At 41.7% G+C, this 24,880-nt stretch overlaps 1 protein-coding gene across 1 annotated transcript in view; it reads left to right on the top strand.

Annotated features, from left to right (window-relative positions):
* The window catches only part of VEGFC (vascular endothelial growth factor C), a 38,709-nt gene extending 18,609 nt beyond the window's left edge, over nucleotides 1–20,100 (top strand). Inside the window, exons 5-7 of the mRNA XM_077779061.1 lie at nucleotides 15,851–15,957; nucleotides 16,248–16,581; nucleotides 19,603–20,100. Coding sequence (XP_077635187.1) covers nucleotides 15,851–15,957; nucleotides 16,248–16,581; nucleotides 19,603–19,717 — 556 coding nt within the window. The 3' untranslated portion in view covers nucleotides 19,718–20,100. The remainder of the gene's footprint in view (nucleotides 1–15,850; nucleotides 15,958–16,247; nucleotides 16,582–19,602) is intronic.
* The last annotated feature ends 4,780 nt before the right edge of the window (nucleotides 20,101–24,880 follow it).

Here is a 24,880-nt window from a genome sequence, read left to right as displayed (position 1 = left end):
TATTTCTGTGGAATGATACACATCCCACCAATATTCTATTATCAGTAATTTAGCCTGATTGCTCTAACACTCATGAAATCAAGTGTGCAAACTCATAAATGATGTTCTTCAAGCGAAAAACATTTAAGCCTCAGTAAGACTTTTGGTCCAAAACAAAAAGTAAATAGGAAAAAATTACTTCACATCTATTAGCATTCCGTTGTCTTTTTTCAATCTCAGTTGTCTTTCTCTGTCTATTCATATTGTTTATTTTAGCCAGGACTGAATATTGAAATACTGATGAACTACTTGAAAGAAGTTTCTCTTACCGTTATTTCAAATTAACATTCAAAGTACCATCTGTTACTCAAATTCCTTTCTCATCAAACTTTTTAGGCTTGTAAATGGCAACATTTGCTGCATTAGATCACATAGAAGGACCCGGAGACAGCATCGAGGGCGGACCCTGAATAGTGTCTATTGAGTCATTTTGCATTGTCATCAAAAATCTAGGAACTTTATGCTCTGTACCCCAACAGAAGGATTCAGCTCTTTGATCCTTAGGCTATCCAGTGCATGCAAACAACATTTACTAAGCTTTGACATCTATAACAAAATTTTCAATAAATTGATGGGCAAACGTATATATTACCAAAAAAAAAAAGTTTTAGCCTTGCATTGTAGGGGACTTGACAATAAATGTGATAGGATGAGAGCAGTCTTCCCCATTTCTCTTTACTTAGTGTGGCAGATAGGAGGCCTATCTGGGTCTTTCCAGGGTCACTTAAACTAAGGATAGTGTCATTTGAGTGAAGTCTGTCCTTTGCGTGAGAACAGAAATCTCTTACAGTCTGCTATGAATTAAACTGATGCTGCCGTACAGGGGGACGAGCATCCCCCAAAGTTGTTGTGTGTGTGAGTTCACTCACACAGCTCTGAAAGTTGCCCCCTCCCCTGCCCCGTGGCGGGTGGTCGGTTCTGAGCACTTCAGCCGTTAATCCCCATGCTGACTGTTCCCAGAGTTACGATTTAAGAGTGACTTAAAATATATCTGAATCTCCTCTATTGCTCTGTTTGTATTAGATATAATAGGTACAAAACTCAAAGATTAATTCTGCTTATTTCTAAATTATTCAAAGCACTTTTCTCTCCTGTTCTTTGAGGCCTTGAAATCATACGGCTGTCATTTCGCTTGTTTGTCCTGATTTTATTGGGGGGGGGGAGATGGGAGATATTTGCTCCTTCCTAGACGTGTAGCTCCTTTCTGTCACTGCCATCCCCGCCCACTTCACTCCGTGTGCAGGTCTGACCTAATGCAGCGGTGTCGACGCCCATTTTCTCGTGCCAGAACTTTCCCCAGCTCCTGTGTAATGTCACGCATAAGCTTCAGAAGGCATCACTCCCTCCATCTGACCACAAACAGTCCGTCGCTCTCAGCTGCTCAAAGACCTGAGCACAGATTACGTACCTCTGTGTCTTGCAATCAGACTTCCTTTCTTGTTTCACTTCTCATTTCTCACCAGGTCTGGGTTTCACCAAGTCTCATTCCCTGAACACAGAGCTCATTTCCTGCCCTGTTTCTCCTTTCTGTCCTGGTCCTGGCTCACAATGAATTCCCTTCATGTTCTGCCTTCCCAAAGCCCCGTCCACTTCTCAGAGTTCAGGGAAGGGTCTCGCTCCGACGTTTGTCTTGCCCAAATGCAAGCCTCCTTTGCTTCCCAAAGGCCCGTGGCAATTACTGCAATTCCCTTGTCCTCACATGGATTTGTAGGGGTCCATAAACGTGGCATGTGCCACTGGGTGGTGAGCATTTCGGGTAGGTTTATAACCTCCACAGTCTCCAGCTAATAATGCTTGAAAATTATTGAGTCACTACTATACTTTCAGCCCTTCACATGCACGGTCTCACTGAGCTCCTCCCAAAAAGCATCTGTGAAGTTCATAGTCATATTAGCTTTATCGTACAGATGAATCAGGTAATCACACTCCAGAGTTAGGAACTAAAGAATACACTCAGCTGATCAGCCAGTGCTTGTTAATATCAAATCACTTCTTTATCTGCGGTTTTGTAGCATTTGCACGTTTTGCTCAGATTTTCACCATTACTTATTCATATAACTACTGTGCCATAGGCTGTCGAAGGCTAGGAGAGACGAAAAGAACAAATCAAGCCTGTGCCTTACAGTGAGCCAGGTCTGAGCCTGAATTCAGGTTGGCACTAAGTCACTTTTTAAGGTTGGGTTATTTCATGTGTCTGTACTTCAGTTTGCTTATATGTAAAAGCACGAGGTTGTAAAGAGGAATGAATGAAGTACTCAGTGTGGTGCTTAGCCCAGTGCCTGGCGTCTAAGAGATAGCCAGTAAAAGGCAGATTGATTATTACCATTAAGATTCATATCTCATTCACCCATCTCCCTGTGTTTCCTCGTGGGTTTCTTTTTTATCACTATCTACAATAAAAAAAAAAAAAGCATTTCACATTCCACATCAGTACTCACATGAATCTGTGTGGGTGTGATATCTATGTTTATTTAATATGCATAGAGCATGCGTAGTGTATAGATTTAAATTAACTGTGTAACCTTACATGAAATTATAGTCATATATAACTGTAAGAGTAAAACAGAACATTATTTTAAAACACTTTCCTTTATTATAGAGCTACCCAACTCTTTTTTCATGATCACCCCCTAAGATCCTTTTGCAGACCTTTTTTCAAATCTCCTCCCTCATAAAGTTTAAAACCATAAACCTATTCATATCACTTTATGTATCATATGTATATCTGGGCTTTATACATAAAAGAAGTAGAAAGTTTTTTAATGCAACATAGGACTAAAAATGACCCCAAAAATTATAGTTAAAAGTTAAATTAAAAATGTAAAAGCCATGAACATCAAACATAGTTTTGTAACAGTATTTGCTGATAAACCTTTAGGGCAAGTTATTTACTAATATAGCAGTAATATGTCATATTACATATGGAAAGTACCAATTGATATAAATCTATAAAGATATGAATATATTTTTAAAGAAAGCATTCCAAATAGTCATCTTTCCAGGAAAAGGATACTTTTTAAAATAATCTACGTAACATTCTTTAGAAAACATCTTTTGCTTCATATAAGAAAACAACCTGTTACTTCTATGACTTTTGGATGCTCACTTAGTGTTACCACCTTGTTTTTCTCAGCATTTGACATACTAATGGCTTGAATAACTTCTGTAGAGCTAAATAATAAAAACTATTTTTACTTATTTCCCTAAGCTCACGTCACCCACAAAACCCCAGGGATCAAGCACTGGCAACAACCCCAAGGCAGTCCACAGGCAGCTGTTGCTCTGTGACCTTGAGATGGAGCACTCAAGTCAGAGAAGGTCCTTCGGTGACAGCCCTCTGTTCACTATAATTTTATAACCCTTATCTTGCATACACTTTGGATATCTTCAAGGCCAAGGCTGCTCACGTGACAGCCCATAAAGCCCAGCAGAAATTAAATACTGATTCAGAAGCTTTTGTTGGGTTTTGGAGAGCCAAAAACCACTGCAACATTGAAGATTCTTCCGCCCCCGTAACCAGTTTTTACTCCCTTATTGATGATACTGTCCCCATGTGAATGGGGCATGACGCACGCAGATACTTTCTCTTTCTTTTCTGTTTCTCTCTCTCTCTCTCTTTTTTTTAATGTTGGTCTCCACTTATTGTGAACTGTGGCCCACAATTTAATTAAAAACTACTGTCATAGCGATTTATGTATGATGAATATAGAGCTAGGTTATAAAACCTTTTCTTAGAAGTAAAAGGAATTGGGCCGCCTGGGTGGCTCCGTCGGTTAAGCGTCCAACTTCGGCTTAGGTCATGATCTCACGGTTTGTGGGTTTATGCCCCGCGTCAGGTTCTGTGCTGACAGCTCAGGGCCTGGCGCCTGCTTCAGATTCTGTGTCTCCCTCTCTCTCTGACCCTCCCCTGCTCACGCTGTCTCTCTCTCTCTCTCAGAAATAAAAACATTTTTAAAAAATTTTAAAAAAGAAATTAACAGGAATTGCCACCACAGTGGCCAAAATTAAAAATAATGACAAAAGCTAGTTCTGGAGAGGATGTGACGCCATGCTCATGTTAACGGGAATGTAAAATGGCATAGCCACTTTGCAAACCGTTATGGCAGAGTCTCAAGATCTTAAATATACACTTCCAATATCATCCATAAATCATCTGAAAACACATTTACACACAGTAACTTGCACACAAATGTTCACAGAAGCTTCGTTAGCCAGTAACTAGAAACAAGCCAAATATCCGTCAGAGGGGAATGCATAAGCAAACTGTGGTCCATGCATACAGTGGGACATTACTGAGCAGTACAATCCACATGAGCTGTTGACACGCCCACCAGGAATGGGTCTCCGAACACCAAGCTGAGTAAAGGAAGCTAGACTAAAAACTACATGTTACATGATTCAATTTACATGAACCCTCGAGAAGACAAATATCATCTAGATTCAGAGAAAGCACTTTGGGACTGGCTAGAAGGAGCAAAGGGAAACTTTGGGGGATGAAACAGTCCATATTTTGATTGTGGTGATAGTTACGTGGGTGCATACGTTTGTAAAAAAAAAAAAAAAAAGGTGAATCTAAAATACAAGCATTTTACCGTATGCCAATTTTTTCTCAACAAAATGGGGCTCTGAAAAGCCAAGAGAAATAGACCTGTTTTATTAACCTGTTTTATTAACTATAGTTTTGAAATTCATGTAGGTTTATAACGGTAGATAGCTTAAAATCTTTATGATAATGAAGTCAGATATTTTAAGGTTCTCGTGAGTCCCCAGCAGGTAGGAGCTCCCAGTCCCCATTTGTAGAGAGTTTGAAATTTCCCTGCCCCGCCCCAGCCCTGCGGGCTCACCAGCCACTGTTGGGATGAAGACAACATCCCTTTGTCAGGTGCGTAGCATTCGACTCCCGATACGAGGAGATTAAATGAGTAGCAGACCATTTGTTCTGTTACTTATGAAGAAGTATAATTCAGTAAATAAATGCATTTTTCATAAAGTGAGGCATGCATCAATAACTGCTGCATCTCTAACTTGGGCCGAGAAAGCTCCGAGGCAGTGTGAGAGAGGATACACATGAGCGTGGCTGCTTCTGGCCTCAGAGCACATGCACAGTCACGGAGGGACGACACGGGTTCATATGATGATCACTGTATGATTTTATGAAGTGTTTCCATGCACCAGGCACCGTCCACACAGGACCTCATGCTCTCCCCAACCCCACGAGGTGGCTGCGTGGATGGTCCACACACAGACTTCAGGCTGGAAGCGTGCACACTGCAGGCAGCTTCCGGGTTAGAAAACTCATTTTATGCTGTGAGTTTTGCTAACTTCTGTCAACTTCTTGTGACTCATTTTCCTCATGTACAAAACATAAATTCTAATGTTAGGTACAAAAATGCAGCGTAACATTTATAACCTAATCCTCACAGCCAGCCTCTTCAGTGACATGACGCTGTGCTATGTGTTAGTCTGGTATTGTAGAAGAACATAATAGAGTAAGAGTAATAACGAGAAAGAGGACGACAACATCCAATACATAAGGACACAGTGACGTTTATACTCAGTGACACCCTGCCCCGTGTTGGCCCAGTGCCTGAAGCCTGACAGTTGGCATTCAATAAACTTTGGTTGCTATTTTTACAGACATTCTCCAAATGAGAAAAGAGTATTAGGAATGTTACTCAGCACGTAACAAAGCTGAACAGCTAAGAAAAGTGCCAGAAAAAAAATTCAAGTCTTTTTCATCTCTTAAACCCATGCTCTACCCCAGTATCTTACAGTATTTACAAAAAAAAAAAAAAAAAAAATTTTTCAAGTCTCAATATCAGTACCAAGATAGATCAGAAATTCCAGAGGTAGAAGGGATTCTTTCTAGAAGTGGTTAGATATCAATGTTCAAGTTGATGTTTTCATAGATTATTCTCTTTCCTTCCAATTACTTCCTCCCGTATTTTCCTTCTGCTTGAACTCCATGCATTCCTATGGGCCCTTACATGGGAAGGAAGAAATCTCTTTCCGTGGAGGGAGTCACCTGTGATTAAGAAGTGATGCCATAGATTTTGTTACTTTATAGAAGTAGTGTCTATTCATTCATGAGATGTTTATGCTGAGTCTTACATGTGTGTCACACCATCCTAGTGAGGGGTATTTTTAAAAATGGATAATTCCTTAACTAAAGCAGCTCTGTGCCAGAGTACAAACACAAGTACGTCTAATACAATAAGTACATAAATGTACACTGTGCTCTGCTTTATTAAGTCATTCATCAAACACTGTGTGTCTACTTGTTATTACCATTATGCTGGGCTGGAGAGGAAGGGAGACAGGCTCGCTCTTCTAGAAAAATCCTGTGAGTCAGTTCATCTGAGTCAGACAGATGAACACAGGGCCAGAGCTGGTGTGGGCTGCATCCCTACCGCTCAGCACAGGATGCCCGAGTCTCTAGAGGTAGAGACAATTGCACCTGCCATGCCAAGGATGGACTTTTTCAAGTCTCTCAGGAACCATTAAGAGACAGATGTAGGGCCTGTGATGTTTACATCGTATGTCATAGAAAGACTGGATGGCAGTGTAACAATACAAAGAACATGGATGGCACTGTAGCAGGTAGATTGGGTCCCAAAACCAAGTGGAAAAACTGGAGAAGAAGCTTCTGAAATGATCTCATACAGAAGCAACAAGGGCCGGAATCAAGGCGTTGGAAATGGGGATGGGAAGAAAGGAGATAGAGAGACGTCTTTAAGAGAGTCACGACTTGGGAACGCCACGTGCAGGAGAACACAGAGGCGCAAGCTGAAAATGCGAGTGCTTGGACGGTGTTCACCAAGACAGGGAACACGTGTTCCCAGGAAGAGTGGATTTGGAAAGGAGAATCTGGTTTCTGTATCTGCACAGGTTAGCATTTATGGTATCTGTAAGCAATCACAGAGACACGTTCAGAAGGCAGTAGGATCTGGGGCTGGGTGGTCACTGCCGCCCAGAGTAGGTCGTCAGAGCCGGGAAGAGCCGAGCCCAACCAAGGAAAACCGAGGTGGGAGATGGTAAGAAGAGAAGCAGGCGCTGGCGCCGTGCACGCTGTCAGCATCTAAGAAACTGGGAGAAATAAAGAGTCTGTGCGAGAGACTGAGAATAGTCAGGAAAAATAGGGATAAAAACTAGTTATTACAAAATCCAAAGGGTATTGCAAAAGCGAAACAAGAATTCAAGGAACAAAGGGGTCAGATGATCAAATCTTAGATAAAGCTCACAAGTTACGATGACAGACTTCATTATCTGAAGGACATGAAACAGAGAAAACACTTATTATTTTCCCTACCTTACACAACCACTTTGAGAAGGAGGAAGAAGAAACAAGAGAGCGAAATTCCCAGTTACATATGAGAAACTGCACCAGAGGGATGAAGTCGTTTGCCTCCGCATCACACACCTAAGCGTGGCAAACCAGGGACTCACACTAAATGTGGAACCACTCCTTTGGGGACGCAGTCATGACTGCATTTTTAACTTCTTTAAATTAAAAAAAAGGAAAAAAAAACACCTTCAAACATATAGCAAAGGAGAAAATAAAAAGCAAAAAAGACCTATTCCTCCACCCCAATTTTGCACACTCACTTAAGACACAACCCAAAGTCACGGTCACACGTTTGGCACCCTTTATTCCCAAAGGTAACCACTGCTTGGAAATTGTATTCTCATTCACGCTCTTCCATTTTTACGGTATATGAATGTGTTAACGTAAGACAAAGAATATAATCATACAGCTTTGCTTAAAATATGTAAAAATGGTGACATTACTTTTTTCTCTCAACAGTAGATTTTAGAGATGTAATCATTTTGAGGTCTCCAGGACCCCTTTGTTCATTAAATTCCTGTGTACTATTCCGTCATATCAATGAATGAATGCGTGAATGAATATTCTTGCTTATTCTATGATACATACTATAGGGAAGGCAATATACTACATATGGGAAGAGAGTAAAACCAAAGGAGAGAGTTGTCACATTTGAAAGATAAGTGCCTTGAAACGAATTCTACCCAGTGGTAAATAAATTGGTTAATTGGCCACCAGTGACAGTGTCCCTAAAGGGTTCCTAAAGGAAAGAGCATATTTTGGGGACAATGAATAGAGGAGAATTGGGTGTTAATGAGTGAAGGCCATAGGAAATTCAATTAAAAAGGCAGTGCTAAGGCTGGGCTTAGGAAGCTTCCAGAGCTTCCCCTTTTCTGTAGAGGTCCTGGGGCGCATGAGGAGTGTTCTGGTAGTGGAATGACAAGAGCATGTGCTCAGCACAGCCAGGGTACCTTGAGTTTTTTAATGAATATTAAAAATAGCATTAATTTTGATTTCAACCTGATAAAGAGGTCCTATCCATCTTTGGGCGGGGGGGAGTCATGTTGTGGTGACAGAGGAAAAGAAGGGTTGAAAAAAGATGAGAAGATGGAAAAATCTCGCTTGAAGGCCCATTTTTATCTGTTTACTGGTTTTCATTTCTTTTACAAAAATGTCAACATTGTTCACTAAGACACTAAATACAAAATATTTGCTCCTAAGATGTTAGAGTTACTCAGGCTTAGTAAGGAGAATTTCATCGTGTGAGAACTACTCTCTTCTCTAAGGAACAGAGCAAATTTACAGCCCTGGCAACCTTTGATGTAGAACTTGAGGGCTCAGCGTCTTCGTTAATCTGTAACAGATCCTGTCTGAACGCTTAGAAGCTTGAATATCCATTAGGCTTTTATTTTCTCCTTTTAATTTTTCCTTTCCTTTTAATTTGAAGATCATGCATTATTGCTTTCCCAGAAATAGAGATAAACAGAGTAGCGTGGATGCAGTGAATAAGCGGCATCAGAATGGAAATGCAGAGATAATACATCTGCCAGTGAAACTGGGACACAAAGTCTTGGCTCCCGTTGACCAGAAGCTACTTTTCTAGTATTTCCAGCATCTGAGTCCTGCCCTGGAAAGACCCTCTTGACAGGTTTAAAACCCTCATGATATGCAGTTATTTCTGAAATCTTACTTCCTATGTCTGCTCATCCTTTTTTTTTTTTTCCTTTTTACAAACCCCATTATTATCTAAATACTGCCTAACGCCTTCAAATGAGCACCTATTAATATGCATCTATGTACCCATGGAACTCAGGTGAACCTCCAGGCCTAGGGGCGTATTTTTCTAACAGGAAACTAACTGTGCTGTACTGTGCACCGACCTTTGGACTGTCTGGTTTCTGTCTTCTGAACAATAACAGGTGAAAGCACAGCATTCCTGTGGCTTGGTGGCTGGTAGAAATTAAAGCAGAATCTCTGTGAGCTGAGAATGTTCCATCAGTGTATCCCCTGCACTGAGGTTGGGTCTACCAAGTTACTGAGAGGGGGCAACCATTAGATCCAAGAGTTTGTCAATTTACTATCAAATTTAACTACAACATACCGATTATTTTCTTTGAGAGAGAGAAAAAGGGAGCTCACAAGCAGGGAGGGCAGAGGGAGATGGAGAGAGACCCTTAAGCAGGCTCCATGCCCAGCGCACAGACAGAGGCAGGGCTTGATTCCACAACTCTGGGATCGTGACCTGAGCTGAAATCAAGAGTTGAATGCTTAACCGACTAAGCCACCCAGGCACCCCTGGTTATTTTAAATAAATGTCTACATTAGACCCAATCTACCAGTCATTTTTCTAATTAATTTTGAGAGACTCTTTTTTTTTTTTTTAACAATTTTAGACTTATAGAAGAACTGAGAAAAAGTTGTGAAGAATTCCCATCTACCCCTTGCTCTCCTTCCCTAGACTCCCCTATTATTAACACCTTGCATCAGACACTCAGGTGTATTCGAGGGCCACACATGAAGAACTCAAGACAAACACAAGAATTCAGTCTTTGGAAATCAGACTGTTGAAGTATTTTACCCAGGGCTCTGTGGCTCTGACAGCGAAAGCAAAGAGCTGCCCTTCCAGCTGCTATTCTGACAGCAATCTTAGGAGGGTCTGGGTGGATATGCTTTCAACATATAATTACAGTCTGAGCGATTGTTAATCACAGCAGGTAAAGTTCAGATAACAGCAACAGTTGACATTTAGGGAACCAAAACTGTATCTGGATATTTATGAAAAGTATTAACATGGCCAGAATGCCCCCTATGTGTTTTCTTAATGGGGTGCAGAGCATCTTATTGGATGATATCAAGATGCTCAGAAGAAATAGAGGAGGGCCCACAGCACATGCTTTCAAACTGATGTTACTGGATCACACTCCACATTGATTAAGACTTAAGGCAGGATAGCTATTCAAGGAACAGCTATTCAAGGAACTGCTACTACAGGTGCCATATGATCAGTGGAATCTTAATCAGTTGGGTTGTTGTGAAGACATCTTATGAAAATAGATGCCAGTGAGTGTACTTGATTAACAGCACAGTTCGTGTGCACGGAGAGAATTTGCTTTTTCGAAAAGCTATTGAGTGCCACAATTTGAATGTGTGTTCAGTTAATGTTAACATTCATTTTGAATGATCTATGAAATATTTTAAGAGATATTTAGTCAAGTGGATGAGTAGTAGTTTAATATAAATCAAGATGCAGTTCATTTTTTTTCACTTAGAAATATATTATGAAATATATTCAGCTCAGTTGTCACTAATGCCAAGCAAAAGATGGCAATGTGTCTGCATTCCTTAAATATGGATTTGAGGGGTCAGGGAATTTCCAAGTATATAAAAACTCTAGTGGCAAAAAGTAGAGAACTTGAAAGAACCCAAAAGACAGTGTGCACAAAACAGCCCACTCCAGTGGTCCGAGTACCAGAGCCGGGAACTCTCCTCCAGTAAGGAGGATTTAATTGCAGGGAACATATTCGTCCTTTAAAATTTCAAAAGAGGAATAAATGGCAACATAAGAACGATTCTGGTCTTTAAGTCCATTGTTCTGTAACACACATCCCGTTCCGTGTTTGTTCTCTGCTTTTAACTGGCAACAGGTACCAAACCGGTGGAGTGAGGTAATGAAATAATTCTTAGAAAAGTGTCTTACCTACGTAAGTATCAATGGGACTGTGGTCATGCTTGTAGGAGAAGGAAAAGTAGGAAAGTTCATTTATTTACATGTGATTCTCCACCGAGATAGCTTTACAAATAATTGCATAATCACTGACTTTGCAGACAAAATGTGTCTTTGAATTATCTTGTAAATACAGTGTACAAAAAATAACTAATTTATTTAAAAGTTTAATGTGTTTACACACATTAAGATGCAGAACTTGAAGAAATATTTCAATAGAATTAAAATGCTCTAAAGGCTATGTAGAAGATAAGTAAACTGTGCTCATTCCCCTCTCCACATTAACAACGTTTTCTTTCATTCTAAAATAATACTTTGGAAATTTTGTCTCCCTTTTTCTCCCGTGAGAAGCTTTAAATGCTAAGAACTTGCCATTCACTTTTAGAGTAGGGAACCTCAGTTAGTAATTGTGAAAATGCATTCTACACAGATACATGTTTCTTTAATAAAATGCTCTCTACCGGGATTTCAGATTTCAACATTAAAATAGGTTAACGTTGGTAAATAGTAGCTACTTATTTTTGGTGACGCTTCTAAAGCCATTTTTCTAGAAATTTAAGTTTTACGAATATTAGAGCTTAAAATATTTAGTTCATCTTTAGTAACGCACAGTTAGTAATATAAAGTTTACTTTAGCAAAAACACTTCAGGTATAACATAATTGAAATTATTATTCTGAAGACCATATTTTTACTCAACATGAACGTGCAAAATCAAAATGCCTACCGTAGCCAGACCATATTGAAATCATTCAGTAAAACTAGACGGTAGATACCCTGTTATTTTGTATGACATTTTCAGAAATACATTCCTACATTTGTTTCTATACACGGTCCATACTTTGGAACTTATATTTTTAACAGTGTTAAATATTAGAACACTCTACTTTTTTCCTCACTTCATGAGAAATAGGAAATGTTTTATTTTCATATCCATTTGGGGCTCAGCCTTGTGTACCTACTGAAAGTTCAGCACGGGTCCGGTAGCACCCACTCCTACAGTTGAAGAGCCCATTAGTGACCAGCCTCATTTAAGCTAACGATTGAGATCACCCTGGATACTTCTTCCCATAAAAAATAAACAGTTTAGATATGCATTTATCCACTACTGTAACTAAAAAACTAATGCATTTGAATTGGTACCATATACACACGTACACAAACACATGTGGGAGAGGGGGGAGGTCCTATGTGTGATGGTGTATACATGCATATTTATGTATGCATGTGTATATAGCATATTACATGTTACAAAAATATATGCATATATAACAGTGGAATATAATTGCTGAAACCATCTTTATACGTGCATTCTAGTAGTATTTTATTATATGTCATTCTTTTACATTAAAAATGCACTTCCCATGCCTTGTAATTGATTTCAGGATCAATTGACATATTACAGCTAACGACCAGAAGAACACTGGGTTTCGGTAATGGCAGCATAAATCCCATACTGGCAAAATGAAAATGCCCTTCTACTGTGACCACCCCAGCTCTGTGCCCTCCTGACACTAACATAGGAGTGTGTAGCTTAACTCATGTGTATGTCAATAGGACGACAACATAGCCAGAATGTACTGTACTGATCTTCTTTTAGAGAAGAGCAATCTGAGATTCAGCCAGGATTAGTTGTTGTTATTCTGTAACTAAACATACCTGCATCTTATTTGGTGGAATGGTACTAAAGCTCTGGATAGGAGATAAAGCAAAAAACAATGATATTGTTTTAGAAAATTGATACTGTCTAAATTTTGTGTGGAACAATGTATGTTTATGATTTTTTTTTAATTTTTTAATGTTTTATTTATTTCTGAGCGAGAGAAAGAGGCAGCATGAGCAGGGGAGGGTCAGAGAGAGAGGGAGACACAGAATCCGAAGCAGGCTCCAGGCTCTGAGCTAGCTGTCAGCAGAGAGCCCGACACGGGGCTTGAACCCACGAACCGTGAGATCATGACCTGAGCCAAAGTTGGACGCTTAACGGACTGAGCTACCCAGGTGTCCTGCATACGTTTATGATTAATGAAGAAAATACTAATGACAGAAATATATGGTTAAGTAAAGACTTGTTCTTGAGACGACATGAAATTATCAGTAAGGTAGTGTCCCCCAGGGAATATTGTTCATGAGAAAAGCAAGGTTTAGAATAGTATGTAAGGGAGGATATCTTCTCTGTAATGGAATGGGGAAAGAATATGTATATGTACATACATATAAATATTTTTCCTCTTTTTACAGAAAGAAACATTGAAAACAAACAAAAAGCTACAAAAAGCATCAGCATGCTGAGGACATGGGCCAGGATGAAGTCCTCTGAATATATGTTTTCTCATAATTTTAACTGAAATCACATAAATGTCTCAAAAAATAAAATTATAAAAAGGCATATAGCATATAAAGTAAATATAATTATATATACTTTAGCAAATATAAAGATTGTTAGGAACAATTTTTTTGTCAAAAAGATTTTAATGCAAGTTATTAGTACGCAGTCAAAGGAGTAAACTGAAAACCCCAGTAATGTTACATTGTCTTTGGAAATAGCCCTGTGACTTTTTTTTTCCCCTAAAAATCTGTACAGGTATCTTTTACTTAAAGTCAATAGCCTATTTCCAAATATATACATTGCCAACATTTTTATTGTTTTAAATGGTAAGAATTATAAAGTATTGTAGGCAAACCCCAAACATAACTAATTCCCTACAAAACAACTTAAATATCTGTAGGAAAAGCAACATCCTATCTTGACAGACTCTAAAATGCTCAAACACTGTTTCCTTAATCATCCGGCAATTATCATAGTTGTTAACACACAGTTGCTTTATATGTGGTTACTTGGTTATTTGCATGCTCAATGAGAAATTAGCTTAAGATACAGGACGGCAGACAGCACAGAGCATTCAAAGACTTGATACGAATCAAAAATCCCAAGAAAACTTTCCATAACATGGTTTTTCCTCAAGCTGGAGACATGACCCTTGAAGAAAGTCACAAGGAAGGAGGGGTAAGGGTAAGGCAGTCATTGCCATTCGCAGGGGTGTGGAGAGGGTGTTTGAGGCAGACTATCACCTGAATGGAACAGGGAGAGATTCCGTGGGTCTTGGAGCTCCTGTACAGACTGCGGGGTGGGAGAGTTCCCATAAATTCTCAGAGGTGGCTGTCAGCGAAAAAGTGGCTACAAAATACAGATGGGCTTACACTGCTCAAATATCCCTTTCTGTGGTGCTGTCCAACACATCAGGCTGGCCTTTAAAGCAAGGTATGTCATTACATCATCACATAGTAGGTCTCTGAAACAGCGCATGACCTGTTTGTTCACACTCAGTGCACCTGTTAAGACAATGTTATGTTCTAACAGTTTGTTCATGATATCGAGCGTGGAAGATACACTTATTTCCCCTGCACCAAGCTCAGCTGAACAATTAGCTAGTAAGAGGATTATATACACTCTGAGTTAGGATATTAAGAGCCAAGAATCCTTCTACTGGATGCACATTAAGTACAGAGACATTCTGTGGGACATACAAGCATTTTCTAGCTCTGTGCCCCGCAAAGGCCAGTGTAACCTGATGGCACCGAACGAACCTAATCCCAAAGGCCATTTTCCAACAAACAGAACTAGGGCTCCTTGAAAGAAGGGCTGATTCTGAGGGTGGAGGGAAAAATGGGCAAGATGAGCTTGTGACATCTGTTCTTCCCAGAGAAGCTTCAAACTAAAGGGCTCATCTCATACAGGCGCCAACATGAAGGAGCCCCAGTTAGCCAGCTGTGGGGCGACTGCAGGAAAAGAGCACTTGGGGTACCTCACTGAAGGCCGTACGTTCCGAACTTCTACTCAGACAGCAGGGCTAGAAGAGAAGGAGGGAGCCAGGGAGAACACAGTAGAACAGCAGCATTAACAAGTCTTCGATGCCTTTCTGGTGGATTGTATAGTGGAAATTTGTATTAATGGACGCTTTACAGTTGTAGCCATCTGTGTTTCAGAAACATCAGTAAAGGGGCCTTGGGTGGCTCAGTCGGTTGAGCATCCGACTTCAGCTTAGGTCATGATCTCACGGTTCATGAGTTCGAGCCCCATATCAGGCTCTGCACTGGCAGCTTAGAGCCTGGAGTCTGCTTCAGATTCTGAAGTGTGTGTGTCTCTCTCTCTCTACCCCACCCCCCACTCACGTTCTGTCTCTCTACCTCTCAAAACTGAATAAACATTAAAAAACAAATAAAATTTTAAAAAGACGTCAGTTAAGGTAAACATATGAAGACGTTTCCTATAGAATTGTTTGAAAAAGCCAAAAGTTGGAAGCAATTTCAGTAGTTACCAATAGGAGATTAACATTACATCCACATTATGGACTACTACGTAGCCAGTAAACAGCAGAGCATGATGGGACCTATGAAGATATCCACAGTATATTGTTTCGTGGAAGAAGGAAATCCCAGAGTAGTAGAAGAGGCTTATCCCATTTGTACACAAGCTAAACCACTATGTGATTGTACAAATAAATGTACTTGCCGTAACATGATAAAAGTCTGTAGTAACAGAAGACCACGCCACTGAGAGGGGTCCCCGTTAGGCTTAGGATTTGGCCACACGTGGGGTCGAGGAGGGCAGTCTGAGAGGAAATGCTCACATTTCACTCCATACGTTCTCTGGTCATTTGAAAGCATTTTCACAAGCATGCGTCGGCTTTGTAATACATGGGTAAGAACAGAGACGCCCCCTTCTGTGTACCAGTTAGCCTGCTAATTCGTGGGTTTCTCCCCAAGGTGCCAGGCTGCCAATGAGACTTGCCCCACAAATTACATCTGGAGTAGTCACCTGTGCCGATGCCTGCCTCAGCAAGATTTTATTTTTCCTTCTGATTCTGGAGAAGGTAAGCAGAATGATGTTTTAAAGACCGAATGCCAAGGGTCTCTGTCCTGATCAACAAATCTTTCGATATTAAAAGCACACGTACGATGTTCAGATCGCCTTACTCTGAAATAAGTGACTACGAAGCAGGACATTTTCTACCTGACGGTGGTATTATTTTGAACTTCCTTGTAAAGGAACATACCCATGTCTGTGAACATCCCTTTAATGAAAAACACAAAGACGCTTTTAATTGTTTGACACCACACCGGGCACTAAGCAAGGTAAAGCTGTCTGCCTGTGTTTGTCTAGACTCTACAGGCGGATTCCACGACATCTGTGGACCCAACAAGGAGCTTGATGAGGAGACGTGTCAGTGTGTCTGCAGAGGAGGGCTCCAGCCTTCCAGCTGCGGGCCCCACAGGGAACTAGACAGGAACTCCTGCCAGTGTGTCTGTAAAAACAAACTTTTATCCAGCTCATGCGGGGCCAACCGAGAATTTGATGAAAACACATGCCAGTGCGTATGTAAAAGGACCTGCCCGAGAAATCAGCCCCTAAACCCCGGAAAATGTGCCTGTGAGTGTACAGAAAATTCGCAGAAGTGCTTCTTAAAAGGAAAGAAATTTCACCATCAAACATGCAGGTAAGATATCTTCATAAATCGTATTCACTTGTCTTACTGGGAATAGTTTTCTCAACCCCAATAGCTGTTGCTTTTTAGAACAAGACCAGTTAACTTCTGGGAGGTGAATTCTATTATTTTCTAAATAAGGTGAAACTTGGGTGGAGACGGTGTTTACTCCTGAGAAAAGCAAGACAGGAGCCCTGGGAATCGAAACTAGATCCAAGCCCCACACGTGCTCTCATCCTGGTCCCAGAGGCTGAGGCTGCGGTAGTGTGGTGCTCACCACAGGATGGGAGACAGAGGCGCAGGACGGTCACTTGACAAGCATTTCCAGAACATCTGAACAATGCTCATCTGCCCCCACCCCAAAATTATGACACCATCATAAGGCGGGCCAACCACCCTCAGTGCAGAAAAGTCTACGCACAATTTACAAAAGACAGGATAGTGCCACTAATTGTAGAAATGTATCTAGAAAGAAAAAGAGTTAACCTGAATAGTGGAGTTAGGAAAATAAATTAGTATATCGCTAAAGATTACTCAAGACTCATCCCTTAAACATGGATTCTGCCCCCTTCTTCACCAAGAAAAAGAAAATGAGACTGTTGGACTCAAACCCTTCCCGGATTGAGCTACTTCCTCTTTAACCTGAGGGTAAGGTGGTCTGCATTTTAGCCAGATCTGTGCTTTGGGCATTTTCTTCAACATTGTCCGCCATACGGGCTTGACTCTCTTCCACACCTAGGACATCTTCGACTACTTTCCTTTCCCCTCAGCTTATGAGAGCTCCCAGACCCAGACTTCTGTTTTATTAGCATCTTTCCGGGATGCTGAGTGTACTTTAGTAGCGAAGCTCGGCCCTCTTCGAAGCTGTGCCAAGACCCAGGCATCTGACATCTGTGTTTACCTCCTGCATCTCTCTTTTATCTAACCAGCTGTAATCAGGTCATGGCCTGACATTCCATGATAACGTTCTACACAAGGTAGCTAAAGACTCCATTGCCAAATTCAGCGGGCAAGTTAGTCTTCACGTAACCTGTCCTTTGTGTGCTTTCTCTTGAGGCCCCCTCTTCCTTCCGGCTGACCCAACATTTCATTCTCCCGGCTCCCCTTTTAGCTTTCAGACCGTCCATCATCACCCACACTGGCTTCTCTTCTTCCAGCTGACTCTGTAGAGATGATGATAATGCCCTTGCGACAGATGATCACTCACAGGACCTAAAACTTAAATTTCAGGGGGCACTTGGGTGGCTCAGTTAGTTTAGGTGTCTGACTCTTGATCTTAGCTCCCGTCCTGACCTCATGGTTCTTGAGTTCGAGTCCCACATCAGGCTCTGTGCTGACAGCATGGAGCCTGCTTGGGATATTCATAGTCTCTCTCCCTCTCTCTCTCTCAAAATATTTTTAAAAAATTAAATTTCGTGTATTTACAATTTCCCAGCTGCAATAATGTTCATTACTTCTCTCCAGTAAGTAAAATGTCCATCTTTTTTATCCTCACGAGTCTTGTGTTCCCGTTTTAATTTATGTTCCTGACAGTCCGTCCACACTCACATTTTTGCCGCTGCATCAGGGAACTTCAGTGTATCTAGCTGTCTCATGGATGACATTGTTTTCTTCCATTACTGCTTCAGAGGATCTTACAGGGATCCTTTTGTTTTCTTCTTAGAATATTTTGAGCAACTGCATTCCAATTTTTTCTGCATATCTACCTCCCGGAAGGATATTTCAAAAATGCAGACTATTATACATACTAAGTCTTATTAAAAGTTATTAACCATTTTGTACAGTGAACCTTTTGAGGGACCCTAGTATATTTAGAAAGCCCGATCTTATGCTTAGATAAGACTAACCAGCCATCGTACTTCTCTACAGATTCTTGCATTAATCTAAGAGGAAAGACTTTGATCTTTGTAATCTCCTAATAGGATACATTGTTTCAGGAAGACTTAATTTATGGAAGCTCTCCTGTGTTCATTTTTCTAAGGGTATACATGTATATGCTGAAGCAAAAAATATATAATTTAATATTTTGAAAATGTGGACACTCATTTCTCATTCATATTTATTCCAAAAGTAGGAGGGGAGGGGCCGAGTCTATATATTTTTTGTCCACTGCCTTCATCAGCGACTTCCACTGACCGCTGAGATTTGCATCTTTTTAGCAGCGGAATACCGGTAGTCTCCAGGAGTGCACTTGTGCTTCGGCGCGGGGGAAAGGAGCACTTTAACTAGGTGTGCTTTCTTTTCCAGAGCACAGGAAATGAAACTTCCAACTNCGGTCATGTTGTGTCCCTCCCTGGACCCCCGCCCCCTTCCCGCACTGGACACTTGTCCCGCTCCCACGAGCTTCCTCAAAGGTAGCTCCGTCGGCCGCAGCCACAGGGCAGTTTGAGCCCGTGTCCTTTCCCCCGTGGGTCTCGGGCGGGCAGGCACCGGCCCCCCCCCCCTCCCCCCGACCNCCCCCCTCCCCCCCGCCGGGAGCGCAGGTGGAGAGGGCGAGGGGACCCCGCGGCACCAGCGCGCACGCGCCCCGTGGAGAGAGACGGAGTGAGGCCGGGGCTCCCCACGGAGGGCCACAGTCATCCCTTCCGAGTCGGGCTTCCGCACAGGCACCCCCACGCCTGTGGACTCGGCCACACCTCCGTGCTCCCACTCCATCGGCCGACCCTTAAACACTCGCCTTCCCGGCCTCTGTTCTGTGTTCCTTCCACCCACGACGCAGAGGACGCGACAGGAGAAGCTGCGCTCCGTCACCTCCCTCCNGCACAGAGCCCGACGCGGGGCTCGAACCCACGAACCGCGAGATCATGACCCAAGCGAAAGCCGGACGCTTAACCGACTAGGCCCCCCAGGCGCCCCAGGCCCCTCGGGTTTCTGAACCTCAGCCCGGACGCCAGTGAGGCGGACACCTAAGAATAGGCTTCTGATAGAGCAGGTGACTCCGTTCTGTCGCACACGTAGCCGGACAGCTGGGTGTGCGCACGGTGAGCCCCGGGGTTGGTCTTCGCGCAAACGCCTTCCTCTTTGTTTTCCCAGCTGCTACAGAAGGCCGTGCGCGAGCCGACTGAAGCGCTGCGAGCAGGGACTCGCCTTCAGCGACGAGGTCTGTCGCTGCGTCCCCTCGTACTGGAGAAGGCCGCACGGGGACTGAGCCCGCACTCCCTCCCACCTTGGCACTTCGCGGTCCTGGCCGGCCGTGCGGCCGCAGGAGAACCGTCCGTGGCCACAGAGGCCTTCGTGGGACCGTGCGGACGAGGAAGGACAGTGCTTCCCGAACGGTGTGGACAGCTTGGCGGACACGGACGGGAGCTCACCTGCAGAAGACCTCTTTATAATGACTGGTTTTCTACCAATGACCAAACGGCTGAGGTTTTTTTTTTTTTTTCTCTTGTGATTTTAAAAAAGAAAAATAATGACTATATAATTTATTTCCACTAAAAATATTGTTTCTGCATTCATTTTTATAGCAATAACAATTGGTAAAGCTCACTGTGATCAATATTTTTATATCATGCAAAATATGTTTAAAATAAAATGAACGCTGTATTATAAACTGGGAAGTTCAGTCCATTACTGTCTTACACGAGGGGCCAAACTGGATGGTACGAAAACATTCCATCTCCCCCTGCCCCTCTTCGTTACCTCTAGCCAGAGGTCAGGTTTCGATTACTATGAAAAAGTGTGATTCTAGAAAAGAAAGTTGCACAGGGAGAACATTTGCTATTACGTTTTATTTAAATTCATCTCAATATATTTAATGATGATTATAAATACTGTAGCACATGACACTTGTGAATTTATAACCAAGTGGATCAATAAGGAAGATATTTTACTGGTTCGTCTGCTTAGTCTGTCCCCGAGATAGTTATTCAGCGCACTGGGATCATTCATTCAGACTCTTCATCTGATTTAATATCCCTCAGTATCCCTCCAATGGCTTGAAAGCATTTCACTCAAAAAGAATCTTTCCCAGATATTTAACTTCTTCTGACCAGCTAAAATACTTTCTGTAAGCTGAAATGCTCCTATCTAGCACATTTAAAATGCACTGGAGATCATGTTTAAATGCTCATCTGTGTTAAAAAGGAAACATTTCGGTAACACAATTGAAGTGCTTATTTCTTTTTTGTTTTTTTTTAATTTTTAATGTTCGAGAGAGAGCACGAGTGGGGGAGGGGCAGGGAGACAGGGAGACACAGAATCCAAACCAGGCTCCGAGCTGTCAGCACAGAGTCTGATGCCGGCCTCCAACTCACGAGCTGCGAGATCATGACCTGAACCAAAGTCAGAAGCTTAAGTGACTGAGCCACCCAGGCGCCCCATCGTTTTTAAAAGGCATCACGCTAAAATGCTTTCCTCTGGGAACAAATATTTTGGCTACGTAAAGGCAACCCTATGAGTAGCTGGATTCTTGACAGGATTGTTTCCTGCTATGACATAGCTACTAGCAGCACATAAAAATATTCGGTCCTGAAAGGAAAAGAAAATTCTATCTAGAGTTAGATGGAGATAAGTTTCCTAAACCTTGCAAGCTTAACGAAATCATTTTAAATGGTATAGGCGACTGCTCAAAATAGTAGTACCTGTGTTTTGCCATAAAACAATTTTCTTTAAAAATATTTAAACAGACTGATGCCCTACACATGTCCTCAGTGTTTTCAGTATTGACTTTTGAAATAATGTTGCACCCAATATTTACAGAATTCCACTCATGTGCAGTGCACAGCTTTAACATCTCATTTATAAATGAAGACTTTTCCTGTATTAGGGGAAGATGATCTTCTGCAATTCTCTCATTATACATTTATGACCATCTTCCTGTCTATCAGGATGGCTCCAGTCTTCAGGCAGAAAACACATGCGTTGGACATGCTGTTCCAGCCAAGGTCTAGGTTATTTTCAAATGTGTGAACAGCAGAAAATGATAATAGTAAGAATACCAAAGAAAAAAATGTTAAATGTGACAAAAGCTATAGTTTTATGAAGATTTCTCCACAAGAACAAATTCAGGGATGATTTTACCCAAGGAAAAGTGGAATCAAAATAAATAGCATCTTTCTACCTGATGAGACAGAGTGCCTAGGGCAGAAAATCGTCACCATCTGTGGAATTCAGCGGAGATTCAATTCAATCATTTTCATCACATTTGAGCCAAGAATGTAAGCAAACAAACATTATGTAATGTCATGGCAATCTGGTCAATCCTTTATAGTTTTGATACGTGTAAAATATATTGATATTTTAGCTAATCGAGGGGGGAAAATGTTTTCTAGTTTCAAATGAGCCCCCTGAGGCCACGTAAAGAGTATGAGAACCTGGTTCAATGGTCACCATCAGCTTTAAGAAATCTGAAGTATGTGTTGACAATTAGTTTCTCAGAATATGTGACTAAGCCAAAAAAAAAAAAATCTCAAGGATAAAGATGAGAAAATACTAGAAGCTTACTGAGATACTTGATACATATATTCAAATCCTAAAAAGTTTATACACAGAGTTTTATGTTTAGAAACAAAACCCTGTATTCTCAGTCTAAAAGACTAATGGGGAAGGGGGCCTGGCTGGCTCAGTCAGTAGAGCATGTGACTCTTGATCTCAGGGTTGTAAATTCAAGCCCCATGTTGGCTGTAGAGATTATGTAAAATTAAAAAATCAAAAAAAAAAAAAAAAGCAGTTGTGTAACATTTAGCTTCCAGTTTTTGGGGGTTTTTTGGGGGGGAAGGGTTTGAATTTGCTAGCTGCTTGAGTCAAATAGATTCCATTATTAGACTTTCTAAAAATAACCTTTGTCTTCCACGTGCATACAACTTGTACCAGAAGTTTGAGGGCTGACCAGAAGCGGCATTCACTGGCCTCCCCAGAATGCACTCGAAGACAAGGAGAAGGGGTCATCTTTTCCGGGGCCCCTGCTCTGGTGCAGTGGGAGACAAGAAGCAGACACAGCAGGAGGGAGAGCCTATCCTACAGTCTTGTTTAGCACGTCGCCCGACGCCAGGACCCTCCTTACTTGGGTGACCTGGCATGGTCACCAACCCAGGAGGTGCTGGGCAGAAAGCTGAGTAAGGTCTCTTGCCCCCACCTTACCTTTGTGACCACACTGCCCCCAAGATCTGAGCTTTCACTCACAGACTTTTCAAAAGAGGTTTAGGGACTTTACCTTTTGAACTGCAAATGAGAAGGAGATTTTAAAAAAAAGTTATTTCACTCTGCTACAGTGGAAGAGCATTAACTGATTTTTATAGAGATGAATTCTAGAAAATTCTGAATAAATCCACTATGGTACCCAAGAAGGGCATAGAGTAAGTACTTCCAGAGAACCATTTAAGGAAGTCGGTAACATGTTTTATAAAATAATTCCCAGTTTTTCTGTGCTTGTTGGAAGTTTTAGTGTATATTAAGAATAGTTTTAACTTGTGGAAGTGCAAATGAGTCCTGATGGCTTGAAAACTTTTTTTTTAAACCTAAGTTTCACATCTTTTTTTTTTCCTCTGTGTTGCATTGCTCACAACTCCTTGCTCTAAAAAGCATGCAACAGAAGGAGCAGAGGATTGGGAATCACGTGCCAGGTTTCTAATCTTGACTTTTCTGCTGTGCCCCTGAGCAAATCACAAAAACCCTCAGAGTCTCGACCTCTTACCCTGTGGAAGGAGAGAACCGGATTAAAACTGCGTATCGAGGGGCACCTCTGAAGTTACAAAGTTTATACTCAACTACACGCAGAGGGGGGAAAACACACAGAGAACATTTTTAAGAACTTCAAGGAAGCCCCATTCTTGAGATTAGTGACCCCATTAAGAGGAAAGAAGTTTTTTAATGTTTTTTAAAATCTTTTCAAGATGTTATAAGAGCCCTGTTTTTGACATTAGTGACCCCATCAAAAGGAAACCATCTTTTAAAAATGTTTTGTGTAAGAATTATACAGGAAAAATTCTGTCTGCCTCTACTTCTTAAACGCTGACTATTTAGATAGTCATCACTCTTTCTGATTTCTTCCTATCAAAGATGGTCACACGTGGAGAGTCTGGAAAATTTCTTTCAAATGTTGGAAAGAGAAATTATCTTGAAAAAAAACAAAGCCGAGTAACTTTCCAGAAGAAGGCAGAAAGGAACACTGTGGACTGTTGGCAAACGTCTATCAGGTGCCCATACGTTGTATTTCATCCGGGCCAAGCCACTGAAACACAGATTGACTTGGCACATTGTAGCCATCTGGGGTGCTGGGGATCCGCTCTGATGAGGTACTGGGCCCGCACCATCAGGACCCAGCAGCTACCTCATCTCCAAGTACACACGCTAGAGCGCTTAGATGCACCCCCCGGGCTCACCCATGAGGGCTGACTACGCATCAGGCCTGACAGACATGACTGACCCCGCAGACCGCAATCCCTGCGTTCGTGTGATAGCTCCGACTCTCAAGTACCATTAAGAACTGCTCTGATACCCACCAAATAACCAGCTGCCTAAGAATTGGAAATGGTCTCAATCAGAAATAATTTTACAAGAAAGATGTATAAATACTTTTTTGTAAAAGAAGTTTCCTTTATATTCAATTCTACTTTAGAAGACTTTACAACCGTATTTGTAGTGTGCTGTTAAAGCCATGAGTTTCTTTCATCATTTTAGGGCAGCTACACATATTATTGATGTTTTTAAAACTTAATCTTCCTTCTATTCAAATTTAGGTACTTAGATTCAGAACAAATCTGAAATTATCATCACACTTCCTTAACTAAAACTGTGTGGCTGACAAGTGCAGTTTAAGAACAAGCTTCTCTTCAGCACTAGTTTCATACGGAGATGACCTGTCATCAAGATTTCAGAATCCTTCCTGATGGGACAAACATGTCCTCAATTGTGTCCCCTTCTTTGTACTTCCGATCTCCTTTCTAGGACAGACATGGTCTTTCAACCGCTAATTTGTTCCTCTTCTTTCCGGCTCGTTTGACACAATGACCTATTACCCCTGATTATTCATCTGCTTACTCCCGGCCTGATGTGGGTACCACGTCTGTGGCAATCACTGCTCAGTGGAACTGTCACAGGCAGGAGAAAGCACACAGGGACCAGACACGATGTGGGACGTCAGGTTCAGCACTCAAAGCCTCCTCCAATTCTAGCCCAAGTGGTGGATGGACAGACTGATACCAAAAGTAGGGAACACTACCTTAAAATGGATATTTTGGGGGCACCTGTGTGGCTCTGTCAGTTAAGTGTCTGACTCTTCATTTCGGCTCAGGTTATGATCTCCTGGTTTGTGGGATCGAACCCCGCATCTGGCTCTGCACTGACAGCAAGGAGCCTCCTTGGGGGTCTCTCT

The sequence above is a fragment of the Crocuta crocuta genome, unplaced genomic scaffold (assembly GCF_008692635.1).
Source record: "Crocuta crocuta isolate KB4526 unplaced genomic scaffold, BGI_CrCroc_1.0 scaffold88, whole genome shotgun sequence".
In the NCBI taxonomy this organism is placed as follows: Eukaryota; Metazoa; Chordata; class Mammalia; order Carnivora; family Hyaenidae; genus Crocuta; species Crocuta crocuta.
This window is presented reverse-complemented; position numbering and strand designations above follow the sequence as displayed.